This window comes from Triticum urartu, chromosome 7 (assembly GCF_003073215.2).
Source record: "Triticum urartu cultivar G1812 chromosome 7, Tu2.1, whole genome shotgun sequence".
In the NCBI taxonomy this organism is placed as follows: Eukaryota; Viridiplantae; Streptophyta; class Magnoliopsida; order Poales; family Poaceae; genus Triticum; species Triticum urartu.
The window spans coordinates 474,740,723-474,759,889 of record NC_053028.1 but is presented as its reverse complement, the minus strand read 5'-3'; the positions used below and the strand labels follow the sequence as shown (position 1 = coordinate 474,759,889).

General features: G+C 40.3%; 1 protein-coding gene across 2 annotated transcripts; it reads left to right on the top strand.

Annotated features, from left to right (window-relative positions):
• The first annotated feature begins 214 nt into the window (after nt 1-214).
• LOC125525310 (elongation factor G, mitochondrial) lies at nt 215-18,579 on the top strand. 2 transcript variants are annotated; one of them, XM_048690307.1, is made up of 20 exons: nt 217-750; nt 2,326-2,547; nt 3,296-3,417; nt 3,502-3,652; nt 3,900-3,971; nt 5,856-5,951; nt 6,289-6,377; nt 6,494-6,560; nt 7,335-7,373; nt 7,499-7,559; nt 7,675-7,784; nt 7,869-7,943; nt 8,021-8,089; nt 10,938-11,059; nt 14,927-15,052; nt 15,137-15,257; nt 15,362-15,462; nt 15,803-15,863; nt 16,363-16,416; nt 18,225-18,579. In XM_048690307.1, exons 1-20 carry the CDS (start codon nt 337-339, stop codon nt 18,327-18,329), a joined length of 2,277 nt encoding a protein of 758 aa, XP_048546264.1. In that variant the 5' UTR covers nt 217-336; the 3' UTR covers nt 18,330-18,579. The 2 variants fall into 2 exon arrangements, with proteins under 2 accessions (XP_048546265.1, XP_048546264.1); XM_048690308.1 differs by lacking the exons at nt 16,363-16,416; nt 18,225-18,579 and adding an exon at nt 16,135-16,266 and having other exon boundaries at nt 215-750.
• Nucleotides 18,580-19,167: the final 588 nt, after the last annotated feature.

Sequence of the window (19,167 nt, the reverse complement as noted above, 5' to 3'; positions counted from 1 at the left end):
ATAGTTTTTATTGATATAATTTGCGATGACATGCATTGATATTTTATTAGTTAAATCTATGATCAAAATTTAACACTGAATATGAAGGAACCAATATACCAGGAGGGAGTTAGTAACAGTTTGTAATTTACAAACACACGCAATCAGCGTAACACATTCAACGACTTGTCTCGCCGACGTAGCTTTGTCCTGCGCCGTCAGTCCGCCCCAATGCCCAGATGCACTTCTGAATTCTGACTTCTCTACGATGCATGTTGTTCACACCAACTCCCTAGGGTTTTAGTTCAACCAGGCCAAAACCTCCACGCCGCCGCCGCCGAAAATTCCTAGGCGGCGATGGCCATGGCCCGGCGTTCCGCCTCCCACCTCCTATCCTCCTTCCGCCCATTCTCCCTCCTCCTCCAGCCCCTCGCCGACGCCCCCTCGCCCGCGGCCGCGGCCGCAGCGGCGTCGGCCCGCCGGGCGATGTCCTCGGCGTCGGCTCTGCGGGCGCGGGGAGACGACAAGGAGTTGGCGCGGTGGCGCGAGTCCATGGATCGGATGCGGAACATCGGTATCTCCGCGCACATCGACTCCGGGAAGACGACGCTGACGGAGCGGGTCCTGTACTACACCGGCCGGATCCACGAGATCCACGAGGTGCGTGGCCGCGACGGCGTCGGCGCAAAGATGGACTCCATGGACCTCGAGCGCGAGAAGGGCATCACCATCCAGTCGGCAGCTACCTACTGTACCTGGAACGGATACCAGGTCCATTTCTCTCCTCTTCTCGCTCATTCTTGTAGCTGATCCATTTCCCTCTTCTGATCACTATTGTTTTATTCCTGGTTAAAGAAAATTGCATTGGGGTTTGAGTTAATGTCCAATCATATGACAAATCAACTGTGAAATAATAATGCTGTTACCTAACGCCATTCCAACATTTGGGGCTAACTGTAACTGTTTTTTGTTAATCAGTACGAGGCAGATAGCACATGTAACCTTGTTTCCTTTAAGCACTAACATATATGGTTGAAAAGCTTAATTGGCTTGTGTGCAAGGTCATACACCAAACGCTACGATATTTGGTAACTGATTAGCAAAGCTTATTCTCTCCTGGATATATCAATTTTTAGTTTTAACTAACATGTGGTATGTGTACGAACTCAAGTATTAACCTGTCACATGGAATTTAAATATTTAAACCAAGCTGACCAATATTTATGCTTCACACTAATATTTATGTTTTATTTATCATAAGTGGACAATAATTAGTTGCCGTACTACTATTCATTAGTTGCAATTGAACCTATGCAATTTCGTGTTTTCACTCTGTCCTTGTAATCATTTTGATATTCCATCGAGCTCTTGAACCAGATCTTTCCTCTTTGAGTACCGCAGAAGTATATTGCTGCCGTAGCTTTGGTGTCTCTAGAATGCGCATCATGTTAAAGTGGTCTAGTCAACAATTTTGAGGCTGTAGATTTGTGCCAGCAAGGTGTTCCCTACAATTTATTGCTGCTTCTCAGGAGTTAGGTATATAAAGATGGGGGCTAATTTAACTAGGTTGGCTGTTGGCTTTTGCTTTCTCCACAGCATGTCCAGGCAATATGAAATGTGAGAAGAAAATTTTAAAAACCATCAATCAAGAATACTATGTGATGTCATTCATGCAATTGCAAAAGAAAAAGATGCAAGGAGAATGTGATTGGTGGTTTCATTCTTAAACACGTCAGCATTGTTGATGCCACAAATGAAGTAGCCCCATTAACTATACCAAAACCGTGGTCAGGCGAGGAATGGAGCAAATGGCAAATATCCACATGATATAGATGTAAATTGCCGAACATGGATGAGTTGCCAGCCACTACCAAATAGCCATTATTCTTGTTCAAGTGGAGTACCACATGTGAATTCTCCCGAGCCATTATTAGTGGAGACGTAATTGCTTCATGACAGTAGACCATTTGAAAGAATCAAAGGAGTGGTTTTGATAGACATCTATTTCATGGCAAGTGGCAACTATCGATGTGGGTTGAATGAGCTACCCGAGTCAACTCGTGCTAGTCCCACCCGCTTCTTTAATAGCTGTTTCCCGGAACACAGCTCCCCCTGCCACTGGGCTTCAAACTAGGATCTGTGGGTTGGGGTCAGTATGATTGGTTGAAGCAGATACACCAAAACCATGCATGAATCTAGTACCAGTAGAACTTTAGAATTGCCCCCCCAGAAGCAACCTTTTTTGTTGTCATGTATACAACCATTGATCACTATCCCTTGTATTGTCTTGTCTGAATGCTTTTGTTTTGACCCATCTTACACTGTTCTTGTGTTCCATCGTTGCAGATTAATATCATCGATACCCCAGGTCACGTGGATTTCACTGTTGAGGTTGAAAGGGCCCTCCGTGTTCTTGATGGTGCTATACTTGTGCTATGTAGTGTTGGTGGTGTACAAAGTCAATCGATTACTGTTGATCGACAAATGAAAAGATATGAAATTCCAAGGGTTGCATTTATTAACAAGTTGGACCGCATGGGAGCTGATCCATGGAAAGTTCTCAACCAGGTGAGCATGAGTCTGACTTCTGTGGTCTATATGCACTGATGCTCTCTCATGATACTAAGAGGGGTGAGAGGCTTATGCAAAATGTCCCTTCTCTCTTTTCATGCTGGATTTTTCCCTCGTGGTGGAAGTGGGTAAAAGTCTGTGTTATGATTTCATTCCATGTCTTTATGTTGTATTTTCTGTGAGGACACACTTCTGTATGCCATGTTAGTATTGTACTGCTAGCTTAGTATTCTTATCGTGTTTAACACAGGGAAGGTGAAGGCAATAAATACTCTTCCTATTGCATTTGAATTCTGATGAATTAGCAGTCAAGTATTTGCTACTTTGCTTTGCACTGAAGTGCTATCTGAAATGCACTGACGTCCTGGGTTCATTTCGAATATTTTATGCCCTTCATTGCTAAATCAGCTCATCTTTTATCTTGCATCCAGTTTAAAAATTCTTTTTGGAAGTACAAGGTATGGGTTAGGCGGTTCAAAGTAAAAGGGGAAAACAAGGACTTCACAAGTGCAAGGGCTGGCTTTGCATTCTTTTTTAGTATCTGCAATGTGGACCAAGCTTACATCTTAATGCTAGAGTTGCTGCATTTTGATATTACTGGAAATCATCATTCTTGTGCTTATTTTAAGGCTAACCATTTTTTTCTGATAATTTTCAGTTTTTATAGTTCCGTGAGGTGACTTGCACTTGTCTGTTGTTGCTATCAGTTTCTATAGCTGAATTTTGCTTTTGTGTTCTATTGAAGGCTCGGGCCAAACTACGACACCAGAGTGCAGCTGTACAAGTGCCGATAGGATTGGAAGAGGAGTTTGAGGGCCTTGTTGATCTTGTGGAGTTGAAGGCTTTGAAGTTCGAGGGTGGAAGTGGGTGTGTCCCTGTTCTTACAAGCATTTAGTTGTGAGGGTTATTGGTATCTGGAATCTCGGATGACACATTGTTTGTAATGTGCAGACAGGAGGTTGTTACATCTGATGTCCCATCCAACATGCAAGATTTTGTAATGGACAAGAGACGTGAACTTATTGAAGTTGTTTCAGAAGTCGATGACCAGCTTGCAGAAGCTTTTCTTAATGATGAGCCAATAACAGCTAATGAGCTTAAGGTTCATCCAACTTCCATTATTATTTTCTGTTGTTTCTATATGTGTATATACCATTTCATGAAATGACTATATAAGCATACAATCCATCTGAAAATTATTCCAGATTGTAGCTACATCTTTTACAACGGATGTAGCTGTAGCTGCTAAAAGCAACCTTTTTGAAGGAATAGAACGATTTTACCCCCTTGAATATTGCAGTTTGTGTGATTAAATATTGCCTTTGGTGTCTTATTTTCTTTTCGACCAGGCTGCTATCAGAAGGGCAACAGTAGCGCGCAAGTTCATACCAGTTTACATGGGAAGTGCATTCAAAAATAAGGTCCATGACTGCATTTTCCGTTCTTTATCTGGTTCTTTTTCATTTACTAGCTAAATTCTCGGACGTTGTTTTTTGTTATAGATTATTACTAGTTGTTTAAAAGCTTGTCCCACCATAGTCCCTGAGTTTTCGTAAAATAAAGTTTTTATCTCAAAATATACATTAATCGAATCAACTATATATGTCCTCGATAGAATGGATGACAACTGTGGCAATTCCTAGTAACTTGGGTGGATGGAACGCCACGAACTTAGATCGTTATAAGAGGTAAAGATTTACAGTTTCATGTGTCTGTAATACTGAAAAGGACACAACCTTATTTAATTTGTATTAATAATATAAGAAGTAAACTTATAGTCTCTCTCTTTGCAAATAGACACTGTTATGGACATGGGGCACGGGTCTACAGTTTCCAACATGCAACTTACTCTTACTACTATTATGAATATGCTAGTAAAAATAGAAAATAACACTGCTTTCAAAATATTTTTCATAAAAAACTACTGATGCCATTTTCACTTCACTCTAAACTATTTTCCCATATGCACGAGTTGAAGTCAGAGAAGTTCAATCACACACTTTCTAGGAGGATGTCATCTATTTACAATGCAAGAATGGTTACAATTTAAGACTAAGCGCCCAAGAAATGTTACTTTGAGTTTGAGAAAGTGAAATCTTGTTGGAAGATCCGAAGATGTGCTAGGAAGCTAGGGTTTTTCACACGGGCCTTTATCGACCAGATCTGAGTCACCATTTTCCCTGTGCCATCACCTGGACCTGCGATGGCTGTTCTCGATCTTCACCGAGGCAACCTTGCTCTCGATCTCAAAATTCCCAATGCCTCTGTGTTCCAGCCTTGGTGTCGAGCTCATCTGCTGCTGTGGCCTCTTCTTGAAGTGCCACCCTTGCGGCCTCGCCTTCAAGCCCCAACCAAAGCTCTACTCTGTCCCCTTGCAGTGCAGTTCCTAGGTGGCTGGCGCAAAACTAAATACCGCTCGATCAAAACTAAAGAAAAAGATTCAAGAATAACATTTGACAAAATGATCAGCATAAAATGTTCAATTAAAGAGAAGATTTGATACAACAGTTTGATTACTTAATCAGTCAGCAGTATTTCTGGAGTAAGGCACATTGTTGCAAACAATCAAAGGCATACAACCTTGCTGCTATTTTAAGTGTTACAAAACTAGGCATTTGTTTTATGTCTTCTTTTATGATGTCGTCTATCATGTATGAATGTCTGAGATCTTTGTAGCCACCAATCCTCATCGTGTAATCTTGCCTGGAGTATAACTGTTCTTAGGGCCTTGTCAATTCCAGGGGACCGTCCTTAAGCACTAAATGGAGCACAATACTGTGATTAAGCAAACAGCAAACATGAAATACTGACGTTTAAGAACTAGGACTGTGATAGTCAGATCCATTTTACTATTTGTAATTACCTTATACTGGGTCGTTGGAGTACTGTAGATTAAACACTGCTCTCATGCATGCACTTCATGCAAGTCATTAGAGCCTGACTTTAAAGAATTGTAGAAAGATAGTAACATAATTGAGCCTTTGCTTTGCGTTTGTTCTCTCCCTTTGCCAGCACAGTTATAGAACAGATAGCCATATTGCATGTCAACAACATAGAGGTGTACGGTACCTATTCACATCGAGAATGATCACATTAAGATTGTGTATTGTACTGATTGTCATACTTTGGTGGTTTAGGTGTAGATAAGATTGTTCACAGTCATGAGCACTCTTGCACTAGTACTTGTGTAAGAACCTGCAGTTAGCATCTGTATTGTACTATTGTTAATGCTAGGTTGCTATACAACAAATTTCCTGTTGGTGTTCCATTGCTTACAGTTTTGATCTTTTTGACTGGTTTTATAGGGTGTTCAACCTCTTCTTAATGGTGTGCTTGACTATCTACCCTGCCCACTGGAAGTTGAGAACTTTGCTCTTGACCAAAACAAGTCAGAAGAGAAGGTAGAACACGGTCTCCACAATACATTTAATATAGTAGATATGGAACATAGGTTTCCCTTTATGCGCTTCCATCTTCCACCACTCATCCTAAAAAGCCAGAAGTGAGGAGAGATGGAAAGCATGTAAAGTACTCCCTCCGTCCCATAATGTAAGATGTTTTTTGACTCTACACTAGAGTCAAAAAACGTCTTAAATTATGGGACGGAGGGAATAATAAAATGTGTGAAGTTTTATGTGAGTAAATAGCGTTTGTACCGTATCTGCCTGTTATGTTGATGAAGCTGTTATTTTCTTTTATTAGCTTTCATAACGAATTGCCACCTGGCTTGATGGTTAGGTCTCATTATCTGGAACTCCAGCTGGTCCACTTGTGGCATTGGCCTTTAAGCTTGAGGAAGGCCGTTTTGGTCAGTTGACATATCTAAGGTGATTGTGGATCTTCTACGAACTGATTTTGTTGCATTATCATGCATTGTTATTCTTATTGGACACGGGTATTATTATTTTGCTTCTCAACTAATTATTTCTTACTGCACGTCTAGAATCTACGAAGGTGTGATTCGGAAGGGTGACTTCATACAGAATGTGAATACAGGAAAAAAGATCAAAGTAAGACCCAGACTTAATCCCAAGTCCCAGCAAGGACGTTGAAGCTGTAGTTGCCGAATTACCATACTGTTCTTTCAGCACACTTGTTTAACAATTGGCAATGCCAATATTTTATATTTTGAGGGGCATACTATATATTGATCTATGAGGAAATGAGAGGGATTTACTTTAATCAAAGAGAAAAAAGGTTAAATAGTACTCTCTCTGTCCCAAAATAAGTGTCGCACAAAAGTTGACTACTAAATCAGCGACACTTATTTTGGGACGGAGGGAGTAATATTCAAAATAGTGTACTACAGTGCTCTTGGCTTTTAACAATGTATCCTATAGAGCTGTTACGGTTGTGAGTCTGACCAGTCTGGTGAACATACTGCCATGCTACAGCAGAAGAAGAAAAAGTTGACTTTATGTAACATATTTGTTTTTTGTAATTATATTTAGTATGGTAGTTGCAATATTGCATATTTGTGTTGGTAAACTAAGCGTAGATGCTTTGGCATGACATTTCATAACTGCACATCATTTGCCTGGTTTCAAATCTAAATCTGAATATGTTACAGAACATTGGTTCCAACTAATAAAGCCTAAATATTACAGAACATTGATTCCTACTATTTAAGCCTAAAATTTCCATAGAAAATAGTAATCATATCAGGAGAGCAATAGATGCCTTCAATTTGATATATCTTAATTTTGCCTTTACTTCTTATTGTTGGTTGCGGGAATTTCAAAAGGTTTGCCTTCTCTGATCTAAGTGCTGTTAACTGTGTCTAGGTTCCACGATTAGTAAGGATGCACTCCAATGAGATGGAGGTAAGTTGCATGTTATGTTGAAGTTAACGCTTGAAAAATCAACTGTTCGGATCAAAATCGATGGCCATTCTTTACTATAAAATCAATTTGTTGGCTAGTATCTTAATTCTTTGCGGTCAATATAGGATATTCAAGAAGCACATGCTGGCCAAATTGTTGCTGTGTTTGGTGTTGATTGCTCGTCAGGTAAATTATTAGCAACGTAATATTCAGAATCTTTTCTGTGCAGTACCTTTTCCAGGTTATGCTACCATCTTTTGGATTTCTTCAGTGCCTGATTCCCTGCTTTTTGCATCAACAGGTGATACATTTACAGATGGGTCGGTCAAATATACTATGACTTCAATGCATGTCGCTGAACCTGTGATGTCCTTGGCTGTTAACCCGATATCTAAAGATTCTGGAGGACAAGTAACTCATCTGTTGTTTTAAAGATCCATGTGTCATATTTTATATCTTAACTTTGTTGAATAATTAATTACTGTAACATTTTAGTTTTCAAAAGCACTGAATCGATTCCAGAGAGAAGATCCTACTTTCCGTGTAGGTCTGGATCCAGAGAGTGGACAGGTTTGTTCTTCCATCCATTATGTTTGCTTTATTCTATTATTATCGTGTATTTTCTAAAGTGTACTTTGTACTTGCAGACAATTATTTCTGGTATGGGTGAGTTGCATTTGGATATCTATGTTGAACGCATCAGGAGAGAGTACAAGGTACACAAACAATTAGTTCAAGGACATACTTGGTTTCCCCTCTTCACTCAAAGTTTGCTATATGAGCTGCACTGTTAACTGTTGAGTAAATCCTTGTCTCGTTTGCTTTATGAGCTAGTTCAGACATTGCAGCCTATTTTATTTTTTCTTTGTTTCAAGGTGTGTTTGGTTTGGGAACGAAGTGGAATATAATGTCATGGTTCTATTCCACTGGAATGGGTTGGTTCTGTTCCCATGTTTGGTTGGGGATATTTGGTAGAATAAAATCATTATGTTTCAGTGTTTCGTTTGAGAGATAGAACGGAATGAATTCAGCACCTCTTGCATAAAAACGGTGAGGTTGCCTCTCACGTGCATATATACAATATGAACAAGTATCGAGTATTTTGCCCAAACATGGCATAGTTTTGCTCAAACAGACAGAGGACCCATTATATTTTACTTTGAATTGTACTTCACATTGAATACTTACATTGAGTTGTTTCTCAATCGAGAAAAATTGCTCATAGATAGGAGGTCCATCCTGCCGACGGAGACCTGATCTGTTAGGGGACGGCGTGCAGGAAGCATTGGTTGCCGCTGTTGCACCCGGCGGTGAGGCAGTGGTCGCGTGGGAGAGGTGGCCGTTACAGCCCCCGGAAGGTTAGGCCACCGTCCTCCCCGGCAGATCAGGTCGCCGCCCTCCCGGCAAATCAGGTTTCCGCCTGCCCTAGCAGATCAAGTCGCCACCGCCTGGTCCCTAGCAGATCAGGTCTAGTCACTGGGGAGAGGAGCAGCCGGCGGCATGGATCGATGGAGAGGAGCAGCTGGCGGCAGAGTACGAGAGAAGGGAGAAGCGATAGGGTCTCGTGTGAGAGAGGGAGAGGCGATAGGTGAGTGCGAGGCGAGGCAGCGTTCCGTGTTGTTCCATCGATTTGGAGGAATGACTCGGTTACGGATCTGGGCCGAATATTCCCTTAGAGGGAACGAGTCGGTTCTGGTTCTAGCTATTTACCAAACACAAGAATGAGGCCCAAGTATGGGTCGGACCCATTCCATTCCACTTGGTGACTCATACCAAACACACTTGATCTGTTCTATTCTTGACAGCGTGGAAAGCTCATTTGCAGTTTTGGCTTGGCTTGGGCATGGGCTGCAAACAGCTACACAACCTAATTTTTGCATTCCCATATTGCTTAAATTAACTCCTCAAGATACTGTTATACTCCCTCCGTCCCAAAATTCTTGTCTTAGATTTGTCTAAATACGGATGTATCAAGTCACGTTTTAGTATTACATACATCCGTATCTAGACAAATCTAAGACAAGAATTTTGGGACTGAGGGAGTATTAGTGTAGGTTTAGTTTTATTCTCATATATCGTCTTATCCTTGAACATATGTCATATACTCTGTCTGTTCTAGGTCAACACTCTTCAAGGTGGTACTTTGATCATTAATTTCTATAGCATACATTAGTAAATATTCACTGTTGGGAATTAGCAAAAAATCAAGCATAGTTTTCAGTTATCATGTTATGGGTCAAGATAATTTTGTATATGCTGATGGTCAAAACTTGCTCTGTTTAACTACACTGATTATAAAATATCATTTAGAAAAGAACAAAGTAGTACTCCCTCCGCTCCATATTGATTAGGTATTGTAAATGTTGATATTTTTCTAAAAAAATGGCAAACTTTGTACTTGGCCAAATCTATATATCGGTTCAGTAATGTGTATGTTGATATTTTTTCTCTAGATAAGCTTGGTCAAACTTTACATAGTTTGACTTGGACAAAATCTATATGCACTATATTTGGTAATGGAGGGAGTAGTAATGGATAAATTGTTCCACCTCTAGGAAACACATTCCATCCATTTAACCGCAGTGTTCTAACTAGTGCAAGACACCAGGTTGGCAGCAGCAAGGAGCCAAGGCGGCTGTACAACAACAATTACAGACGGTTAAAACGTTATGCTTCATCAAAACAGATATACGAACTAGAAGTTCTACAATCAGAGTTGAAACAAACCTTATTTTCCAAGTGAATAGGCATCCAAGTTTTTTGGTCCTTTATCTCTAATTCTTCTTAACACCAATGTAAGTACTTGGCGGCGCTATGGAAATTTAAAAGCGGCAACCTAGGCTGTTCGTCAAGAAGACTGAAAGTCACCTCCTTTAGATAGCACTTCTTACGAATCTTGCTCATCAAGAGAGGCTAGCAAGCTCAAAACACCCACGCCAAATGTGGCTGCATTTTGCACACCACTAGGTCTATTCCCATTTTCAAAGTACTAAAGGGAAAACATGGTCGGGAGGGGAAGCTTAAAAGTTAGATCTAGAAGTATGAAAGATGGGACTGCATATACGGCTCTTCACTACCACTCCCATAAAAAATGAAAGAAATGAAGAGAAAGCAAGGCTGATGGATGCGATAGGAAGAATGGCAGTTCGGTATCTGCTGGAGCTTCATAGCCGAAGTGCCACTGTGGCCACATGTGAGACCCCATTGCCGTCACATCTTCTCTCTGTCCGTGAAGTGTCCAGTCTGGAGCCAGAGTCCTGAAAGGAATTAGGGTTGGGTGCTTCTATGTGTTGCTACTGGGCTGGGCCATATTGATGACATGTCCTTGTTATAACCCGCTAAGAGCAGACATCCCATATGTTCATGTATTGTGTTCCTAGTGAACACTACATTTCAGAGTTCAGAAATATTGCTGCGTGCCTGCTTTATTGAGCTTCTTTGATATGCTTCTGTGTTGACAATCATTAAGCGCATGATATTCTTACGATGAATGTTTATGTCTGACTCACTGTACACTTGTATATGTTGAAATTGAATAGATGTAACATGTTTTAACTCATGTAGGTTGATGCAAAGGTTGGGAAACCTCGTGTGAACTTCCGGGAATCGATCACCCAGCGTGCTGAATTTGATTACTTGCACAAAAAGCAATCTGGTGGTCAAGGTCAATATGGGCGAGTTTGTGGGTGAGTTCATTCAAATTAGATAATTATCTGCAAATTAATGTCCATCACTTGCTTTTATCTCATTTTTTCCGGTTCCGGAAAGTTATTATTTTGTGATGCATATATATGGGACACCTGCTGTTAATACATGTTTTAGCTGCGTCGTTACTGGATATATTCCTACTCCCTATTCCCACTTGTAAGACGAGTATTGGATGGTGTGGAAAGTGTTGCTGGAGTAGAACAAGGTTGGAGCCGTACCCTGGCGCTGTAAGTTGCCTCAAGGGAGGCTGGATACCTAGGGCCAGCAAATATCAATGAACGTAGTAATCCAGCCACTTCATATAATGTCATGGAAGATACTTCACCCACATGGAGAATGTAAGAACACTTATAATAATGTTTTCACCAGTGTGGAAAGCTTGCACCATTATAGAATACTTACCCTTACCTTTTAAAATTTTCAGTTTGGTGATGACATGTTCTCTTTAGTCGTTAATTAGTATTCGAAATTTGTAACTTCCAAACGTTCGTATTTTGTGATTAGATCCGAACGATCCGATCCCGTCCGATCTGGATTCCCTACCCGCGCGATAATTACTCTCGTGATTCGGATTTCCCGCGCATAGCCAGGAGATCTTCTTGTTAATCCCAGTGCACTTGTGCAAAAATAAAGCATGAAGTGGGATTTGAGCCCACGACCTCCCTCTTGAATCGCATGGTCTCAACCACCTTAGCTAACTCTTTTCTACGTTAGGATGTAGATTAGTCTTGCCCTTATACTTTAGTATATGCGAGTAAAATAAACAACAACGAATCAAGACCACTGCATTGAAATTTTGGCGCAATAACCAAGTTACGTTTGCCTTAGTTTTTGTCACAAACTATTTTTTAATCTTATTTAACTACTTTAGTATTAGTAAACAGCAAATGTTTCATAACTAATCTTTTATCTGCGTGAACTTTTGTCCTAAGAAAAAAATTTGTTGAAAACATATCCCTCGGTAACTTATGTGTGAATAGTATGGTAATATGCACACGCCGACCTGATAACTAACGTACAAACATCACAATAACTTTTTGAGGGGGAGAGGGGGTTGTTGAAAACATACCCTGGTAAATTATGTGATACTACCATGGTAATTTACGCATCGTAAAGCTGATAACTCATGTACAAACACCATGATAAGTTTTGACCCGAAAAAGTAGTTGTTGAGAAAATACCCCATGATAACTTATGTCTAAATCGCATGGTAATACATGCAACGCACACCTGATAAATTATGCATAAACACAACGATAACCTTTGAAGGGTGCAATTGTTGAAAACATATCCCTGGTAAATTCTGTGTAACTAGCATGATAATTTATGCATCGCAGAGTTGATAACTCACACACAAACACTGTGGTAAGTTTTGACCCAGAAAAATAGTTGTTGAAACCAATAGTCCACGGTAACTTTTGTGTAAATTGCATGCTAACATACTCGCATACCTAATAACTTAGGCACATACATGACGGTAACTTATAGCCGGTCAAAAAGTTGTTGAAATACACACACCGATAAGTTGTATATAAATAGGATGATAATATACATACAACAAACATGATAACTCATGCACAAACACTGCAATAGCTTTTTTGAACGGAAAAAAGGTTGTTGAGAAATATATTCTGACAACTTGTGTGTAAGTAGCATGGTAATATATACACAATGAAGGTGATAACTCACATACAAGGCACGGTAACTTTTTGACTCGATGAACACACCTGATAACTTCATAACTTCTGTGTAAATAACATGGTAATATATGTACAACATAGATGATAACTCATGTAGAAACACCACGGCCCGACACACGCCTAAATGAGCCTGGCATGGCACGACCCGCAATGTTCCGTTTATAAGCGGGCCATGCCACGTCAGCATGTCAACCTCACCCGGCCCAGGCACGACGTCGATGGTAGATGGTGGTATTGCATACATAATAAATTTACTTACAAATCATGTGGCATCTTTCGACTCAGGCAGAAAATGTAGTTGAAACATACCCAGATAACTTCCTGTAAACAACATGATAAGTTATATATTGTAGGTATGATAGTTTACGTAGTCCGGACGTGATAACTTTCAACCTGAAAAAAAAAGTCATCGGAACATACCAACATGGGATCTAGTTTCAAAGGTCCCGTCGCGGCGAATCTTTTATGTGAAAATAATTTTTCAATCCGGCCGACGGTTTGACCTATAAAACATTTTAAGTTTCTCAGTTTTTGAAAAGAATCGATTGACATCGTCTGTTTTGTTTTTTCCTGCATGCATCTAATTAGGAGCTTCTAACCCTCGCGTGCATGCAAACTGGTCAGTGTTTAATTTTGTTAGCCGGGTGAGAGATGCGGGGCTGCATGCAATGGGATTAGCGATATGAGGAATCGCGCGCATGGAGGAATGGAGCGATTCGTTCGGATCTATTCCTATAGTCAGAACGTTTGGAATATATAACAGTCCGTCCATTAGTATTATATCATGGTTTCTTAATCTAGGAGCATAGGTTCCACTAAATATGTTTATGATTTGTCGTTAGGGGCGCTTCATGCCTATAAATAGAGGCCAGATCCTTAGTTTTGTAACACACTCCTGTACATTTTACCTATGAACTGAATTCTCCTTGTTGTGGATATTATATTGCACTCCTATCTGAAAGTTTTGGATTACACAGCTTACGCTCCTGTGACCACATGTGTATTACAACAGTTGAAGTTATCCCGTATGTTGTGTTGTCTATTTTTGTGGCAACAGTGCACACAGTTCACTGATATGGGTGTCATGAATGTGCTGTCAATCTGATATTTCTTCTCTGATCTGGTGTTGAGATTGAGTAGGATCACTTTAGTTACCCAACTTTTGGAGCTCATAAGCGAAGATATTTCCCTTTGATATCAGTTATCCAAGACCTGTCCTGCAGCACCTCCAGCATGGTCTGCCTCCTCCTGGTCCACCTAAGAACAAGACTGTAGAGTTCAGGAGTGTTCTCGATAGCCGCTTTGACCGTCTAGCCATCGATCTTCCCAAAAAACTCTGCTCGTCCTGTCGCCAACCCCTAACTTGGTCTATGCAGCTCGCACCGCTCATGTTTGGAGAATTGAATGTCAAGCTCTCACGAGCGGCGGAAAGGGTCTGTACCATCCTTGAAACCCAACACACCCTCAGACTGATCATGGTCTTGGACAGCTCATGGATGCTGAGGCCTCCAGACTTCATCGGGTGATGATCCTTGTTCCAGTTGACGTGGCAGTGATCGCCGTGTGCAGCTGCTCTGCCTATCCAAAGGAGAACCCCTAATAATCTTATCCATCTGCTTCTGCACCTCCTTGTAGACGCCCATCACCTTGATATATTTGGGAAAAGTATTTACTAATAAGGAAAATAAGGTAATGATTGGGGAGAGTTACAAAGTGTGTTTTATTTGAAACCTTAGTTGCTATTCATCACTTGCTCCTGATTGCTGATTTGTATTGCCTAGCGCTATATCATTGGCTGTCCCTAGCACAGTAGCACTCATCACTGCCGCTGTTCTGTTTCCACAACCACCGTGATGCCATTTCCTTATTGCTCCTGGTCTTTGCTGCCGTTGTGTTTTAGCGGAATTCATGTGAGAGGAAACTCGATGATGACTGGACAGTTGGCGCTTTCCTGATCTTCTACTTATCCACAGTTTGTAAATGTGCTCAGAGCATGAATATACCTGCGCACCAAAGTGGAGTTAACACCTGCCAAATTTAACTAGAAAAGTGATGCTCCCAGTTTACCTTACCTTAGATTGGTTATGCGAATAAATATTTAGGATATTTCATTTGGAGCTTCATGATAAGCAAGAATATATGCAGGTACATTGAGCCTCTTCCATCAGATGCTGAAGGTAAATTTGAATTTGACAACATGATTATTGGACAAGCAATTCCATCCAACTTTATACCAGCGATTGAAAAGGGTTTCAAGGAGGCTTGCAATTCGTGAGTCTATCTCTTCCACACTAGTTCAGCTATTCCGCATTTTGTTTGTGGTGTTAATTTTTGTTTGCATGTTGGCTATTGCAGGGGTTCATTAATAGGGCATCCTGTCGAGAATATTAGGATTACACTGACTGATGGGGCTTCACATCAAGTCGATTCCAGTGAGCTTGCGTTTAAGCTAGCTGCTATCTATGCTTTTAGACAGGTGAGCGCAGTCGCTTTCCTGTGGGGGCAAATGTCATTTCTAGTGATTGTTGCACTACTACAATGCAAATGCAAGCGTTATTCATAAACTTGTTTTTTTTTCAGTGTTATACTGCTGCTAAACCTGTTATATTAGAGCCTGTGATGAAGGTGGAACTAAAATTTCCAACAGAGTTTCAGGGCACAGTAACTGGTGACATAAACAAGTGAGTTTTTTTATGCCAGCTTGTACTGAGATGTATGGTTAGTGGATGATTCATGATGTCACGCTAAATTTTCCTATTCTACTCAAGAAATGCAGATACTTGCATGCAATTCACTTTAAAAGGATAATTGCCTCCTTAGCACCTGAAAAGGCACAATTTGCTGGAATACCATAGGCCATGGTAGTGATAAATTGGTTCTGGAATCAGAACATATTGTCACCTTGTGATATTCTGGCAAACTGACTAACATGGGTGCTATTGGATTTTATTTTTGTACACTCATCAATTCAATCCTTCAAACCATACTAAGTATATCTCTTTTGTTTGGTGTGGTAAACAGGAGAAAAGGTATTATTGTTGGAAATGACCAGGAAGGCGATGACACAGTTGTAGTATGCCATGTACGTAAGCCTTGTTCCTTTTGGTTTCTTGCCTCATGTAGCACAGATAATAGTACAGTATTGTCTTGTGATAAACTGACAGATTTAATAGTTGTATTAGTCATGAGTGGTTGTAGTAATCGATGTTGGTATCTTTGGCTTTTCTGTAGTTTGTAGCGGTAAGTGTCTAATAGAACAACTGAAGCGTTACGAAATCAATTGCAGTATTACCCTCGTAACATTAAAAATATGCTTTCTATTGGGTGAGTCGGTGACGGGTTACGGGTTGGAGGTTCCACTAATCTACACGAACAACAGCCAGGACAACATTTTTCAACTAATAAACCTCACTTTAGAACCTTTACCATTTGTCCTACTCGGCACCACAATAAACATGTCAGATCAGTAGACTATAAGAGGAACAGGTATATTGTGAAATTCATAATGTAGATGTCCATGTTAAGGCCAATTACCTTGTGCATTGTTATTGGACTTAGCCTCTCGTCCTGCTCTCTTTCAGGTTCCACTAAACAATATGTTTGGATATTCGACAGCGCTTCGCTCAATGACACAGGTAATATTTTGTTCTTCTTCACGACTCCTGATGTTCATTCTAGAACTTTTGTTTTGGCAATAAGCATGACCATTCATATGCTTTTTATCCTTATTCTTCACCCGACGCATTCTTTGCAAAGAAGTTACCGTTCAAGATGCTCTCCATCCTTATTGTTTACTTGGCACGTTCTTCACTGTGTAGTCTGCGGCAGCAATGTTCTGCTACAGAAGTATTGATATTCTGCTACACGCATGGGTGATACCTGCCATATGGGAGGAAATAAGAACTTGTATTTCCTGGAGGCTAAGGGCCAGTATCAATATACAAAGCTTTATAACAATGGGGAATATCACATCCTATACACGGAACTAGTATATTATCTCTAACATCAAAAGTGTATGGTGAAAGTATCAAAAATTGTGGAGAAAACCAAGAGATGTCCTGGATGTGATGTAGCGCACATGTCCAAACCTAACATCAAATTCAGTCTTGGTTGCAAGAGCTATAGAAGACAATTGATGCCTCTACTTCATAGTCGACAGTTTCTCTTCCCACAGTTCAATTACGTGTGATCGTGCAGTCAACGCAGGGTGTTGTGGACCTATGTGGCAGTTGAGGCACCAAATTAATCCAGCAATTCCAAAACTAATGGAAGTACAAATAATTATTTTCTGTTCGTATAAACTTCCTTATTTATTTGCCCACAAGTGAACATGGATACATCTTTCGATGAACTTCTCTTTTTTCGGTTCCAGTTTTGTGTTCATTTGATATGATAGTCAATCCCAGTAGAATACATCATATCACCCAAGTTAGCCCTTTTTTCTGATACGTCCTTGCAATTAGTTCATTGCGCTCTGCATGCACTTTTTACATACACATCACGAAAATTACATCAGTGTGCCTCCAGTTGTTGGAGATAGACATCATTGTACATTTTATTTATGTTTTATCAGTATTTTGTTATGCTGGAATGGAAATATTTGAAATCTACCTTAAAATAGAACCAATGCTATCACTTATCAGTCATTGCCTGGTCATCAATCTGACCAGCTGTCTGAGGTCTCGGCACACTGGGTCACTGGTTGTACTTGGGTCATCGGTTGGACCATGGTTGTACTTTAAATATTTTTCATTATATATAGGTTAAAAGTGGTTTGTGTGTCTGGTTATCCCTGTTTGATCTGGTTCGAGGGCAGTCTGGGTTTGAATAGAGAAGATTTCACTGTGTTCTTTCACAATACCTCTTTTGTGCACAATAAATTTTCTGGCACAAACTATTTCTATTTAGGTTCGCTACTTGAAATGCTCAATTATTGAATAGTTTATATTGGGAAGTCATCTATAGAACATGTTCTCCGAGAGCATATATGCATTTGTTTACTTACCGTAATAGCATAGCTTAATGTACAGCAATATTGCTATAGGACAAGTCCGAGGCCCCACCAGTGAGCTGTGAGAACTGTTTGGTCCTGGTGTTTCTGTGAATGTCATTTAGGTAGGTATTAGTGTTGTGGTGAAGGTGCCATATTGCTATAAAAAAAGTTCGAAGCCTCATCAGGGAGCTGTGAGAGCTGCTTGATTTCTTATGGTCTACTCTCTTCTCTCGTCCACATGTTTATTCAACCTTTCATGGTACTACAATGCAGTTTCATACATAGTCATTAAATACCCACCTGTTTTATAAACCCATGACACCCCTATCTTTCAAGTCTTTGGTTTGGCATTAAAAGGAAAGGTTGTCAAAAAAATAGAAAGTAAAAACAAACTAGCATGGCGGTGTTCCTAATTAATTCCTTGCTTAACTTTTGGTTCATGTACTGCAGGGAAAAGGCGAGTTTACAATGGAGTACATGGAGCATAATACTGTCTCACAGGATGTACAGATGCAGCTTGTGAATGCACATAAGGCCACTAAGAGCACAGACTGATTCTTCTGAAGCACAGAGAAAACAAATTTTGATTCCATTATATTCGTTAACTTTTGTTTTCACTGTCCCTCAAGTGATGAGCTAGGACATCACTAATAGGCTATATTTGTAGAATTACATGCGATGGTCAGCACAGGAATAGGTGTGTTGTAATAATCTCGAAACCCTTGGTACAAGCTCACATGAATATTGTAGGCCAGGATTGTTATGGAGAAACAGCAAAGTTATAGCATCCTTGAAAGTTTTTATCTTTCCAAATGTATGGACTGACCATGAAGAAAGATTTCTTCCCATTTTTTGACCAGTCTTGTAACCAGCCACCAGATCTGACCGAGAGATACAGGAAACACCATTAAACACAATGCTATTTCTGTGTTTCTGCAGGGTCCAAAGAATAGCAGCACAAAAAGTATTTAGAGTGGCCTACCAAAAAATTCACCAACTTTACTCCAAACCTGTCAAGCTACAATGCAATCAAAGAACAAATGCTGGATAGTTTCATCGCAAGAAAAAAAGACACTCTTCAGGTCTTGGCTTCCCGAGTATTCTCTTATACCACTATTGAACAGGCCCCTTAGAAGCGCCCCCCTTGGAAGATGAACAACTAGATGCACCATTATATCGAAGAAAATAGGTGGGAAGATCTCAAGATTGCAAAGAATTTCAGAAATTTCACGCTCCAATCGTTTCACAACTTCTATTTTTAATGTCTTGCACACAACTCCTTAAAAGGTCTACCTAGTTCAGCGATAGTCGCATACATCCCCTTTGGGGGCAATGCCTCTAAGACCAACTAGTAAGATACTTCATAGAAGTATGTGGTAATCATGCGTCTTCA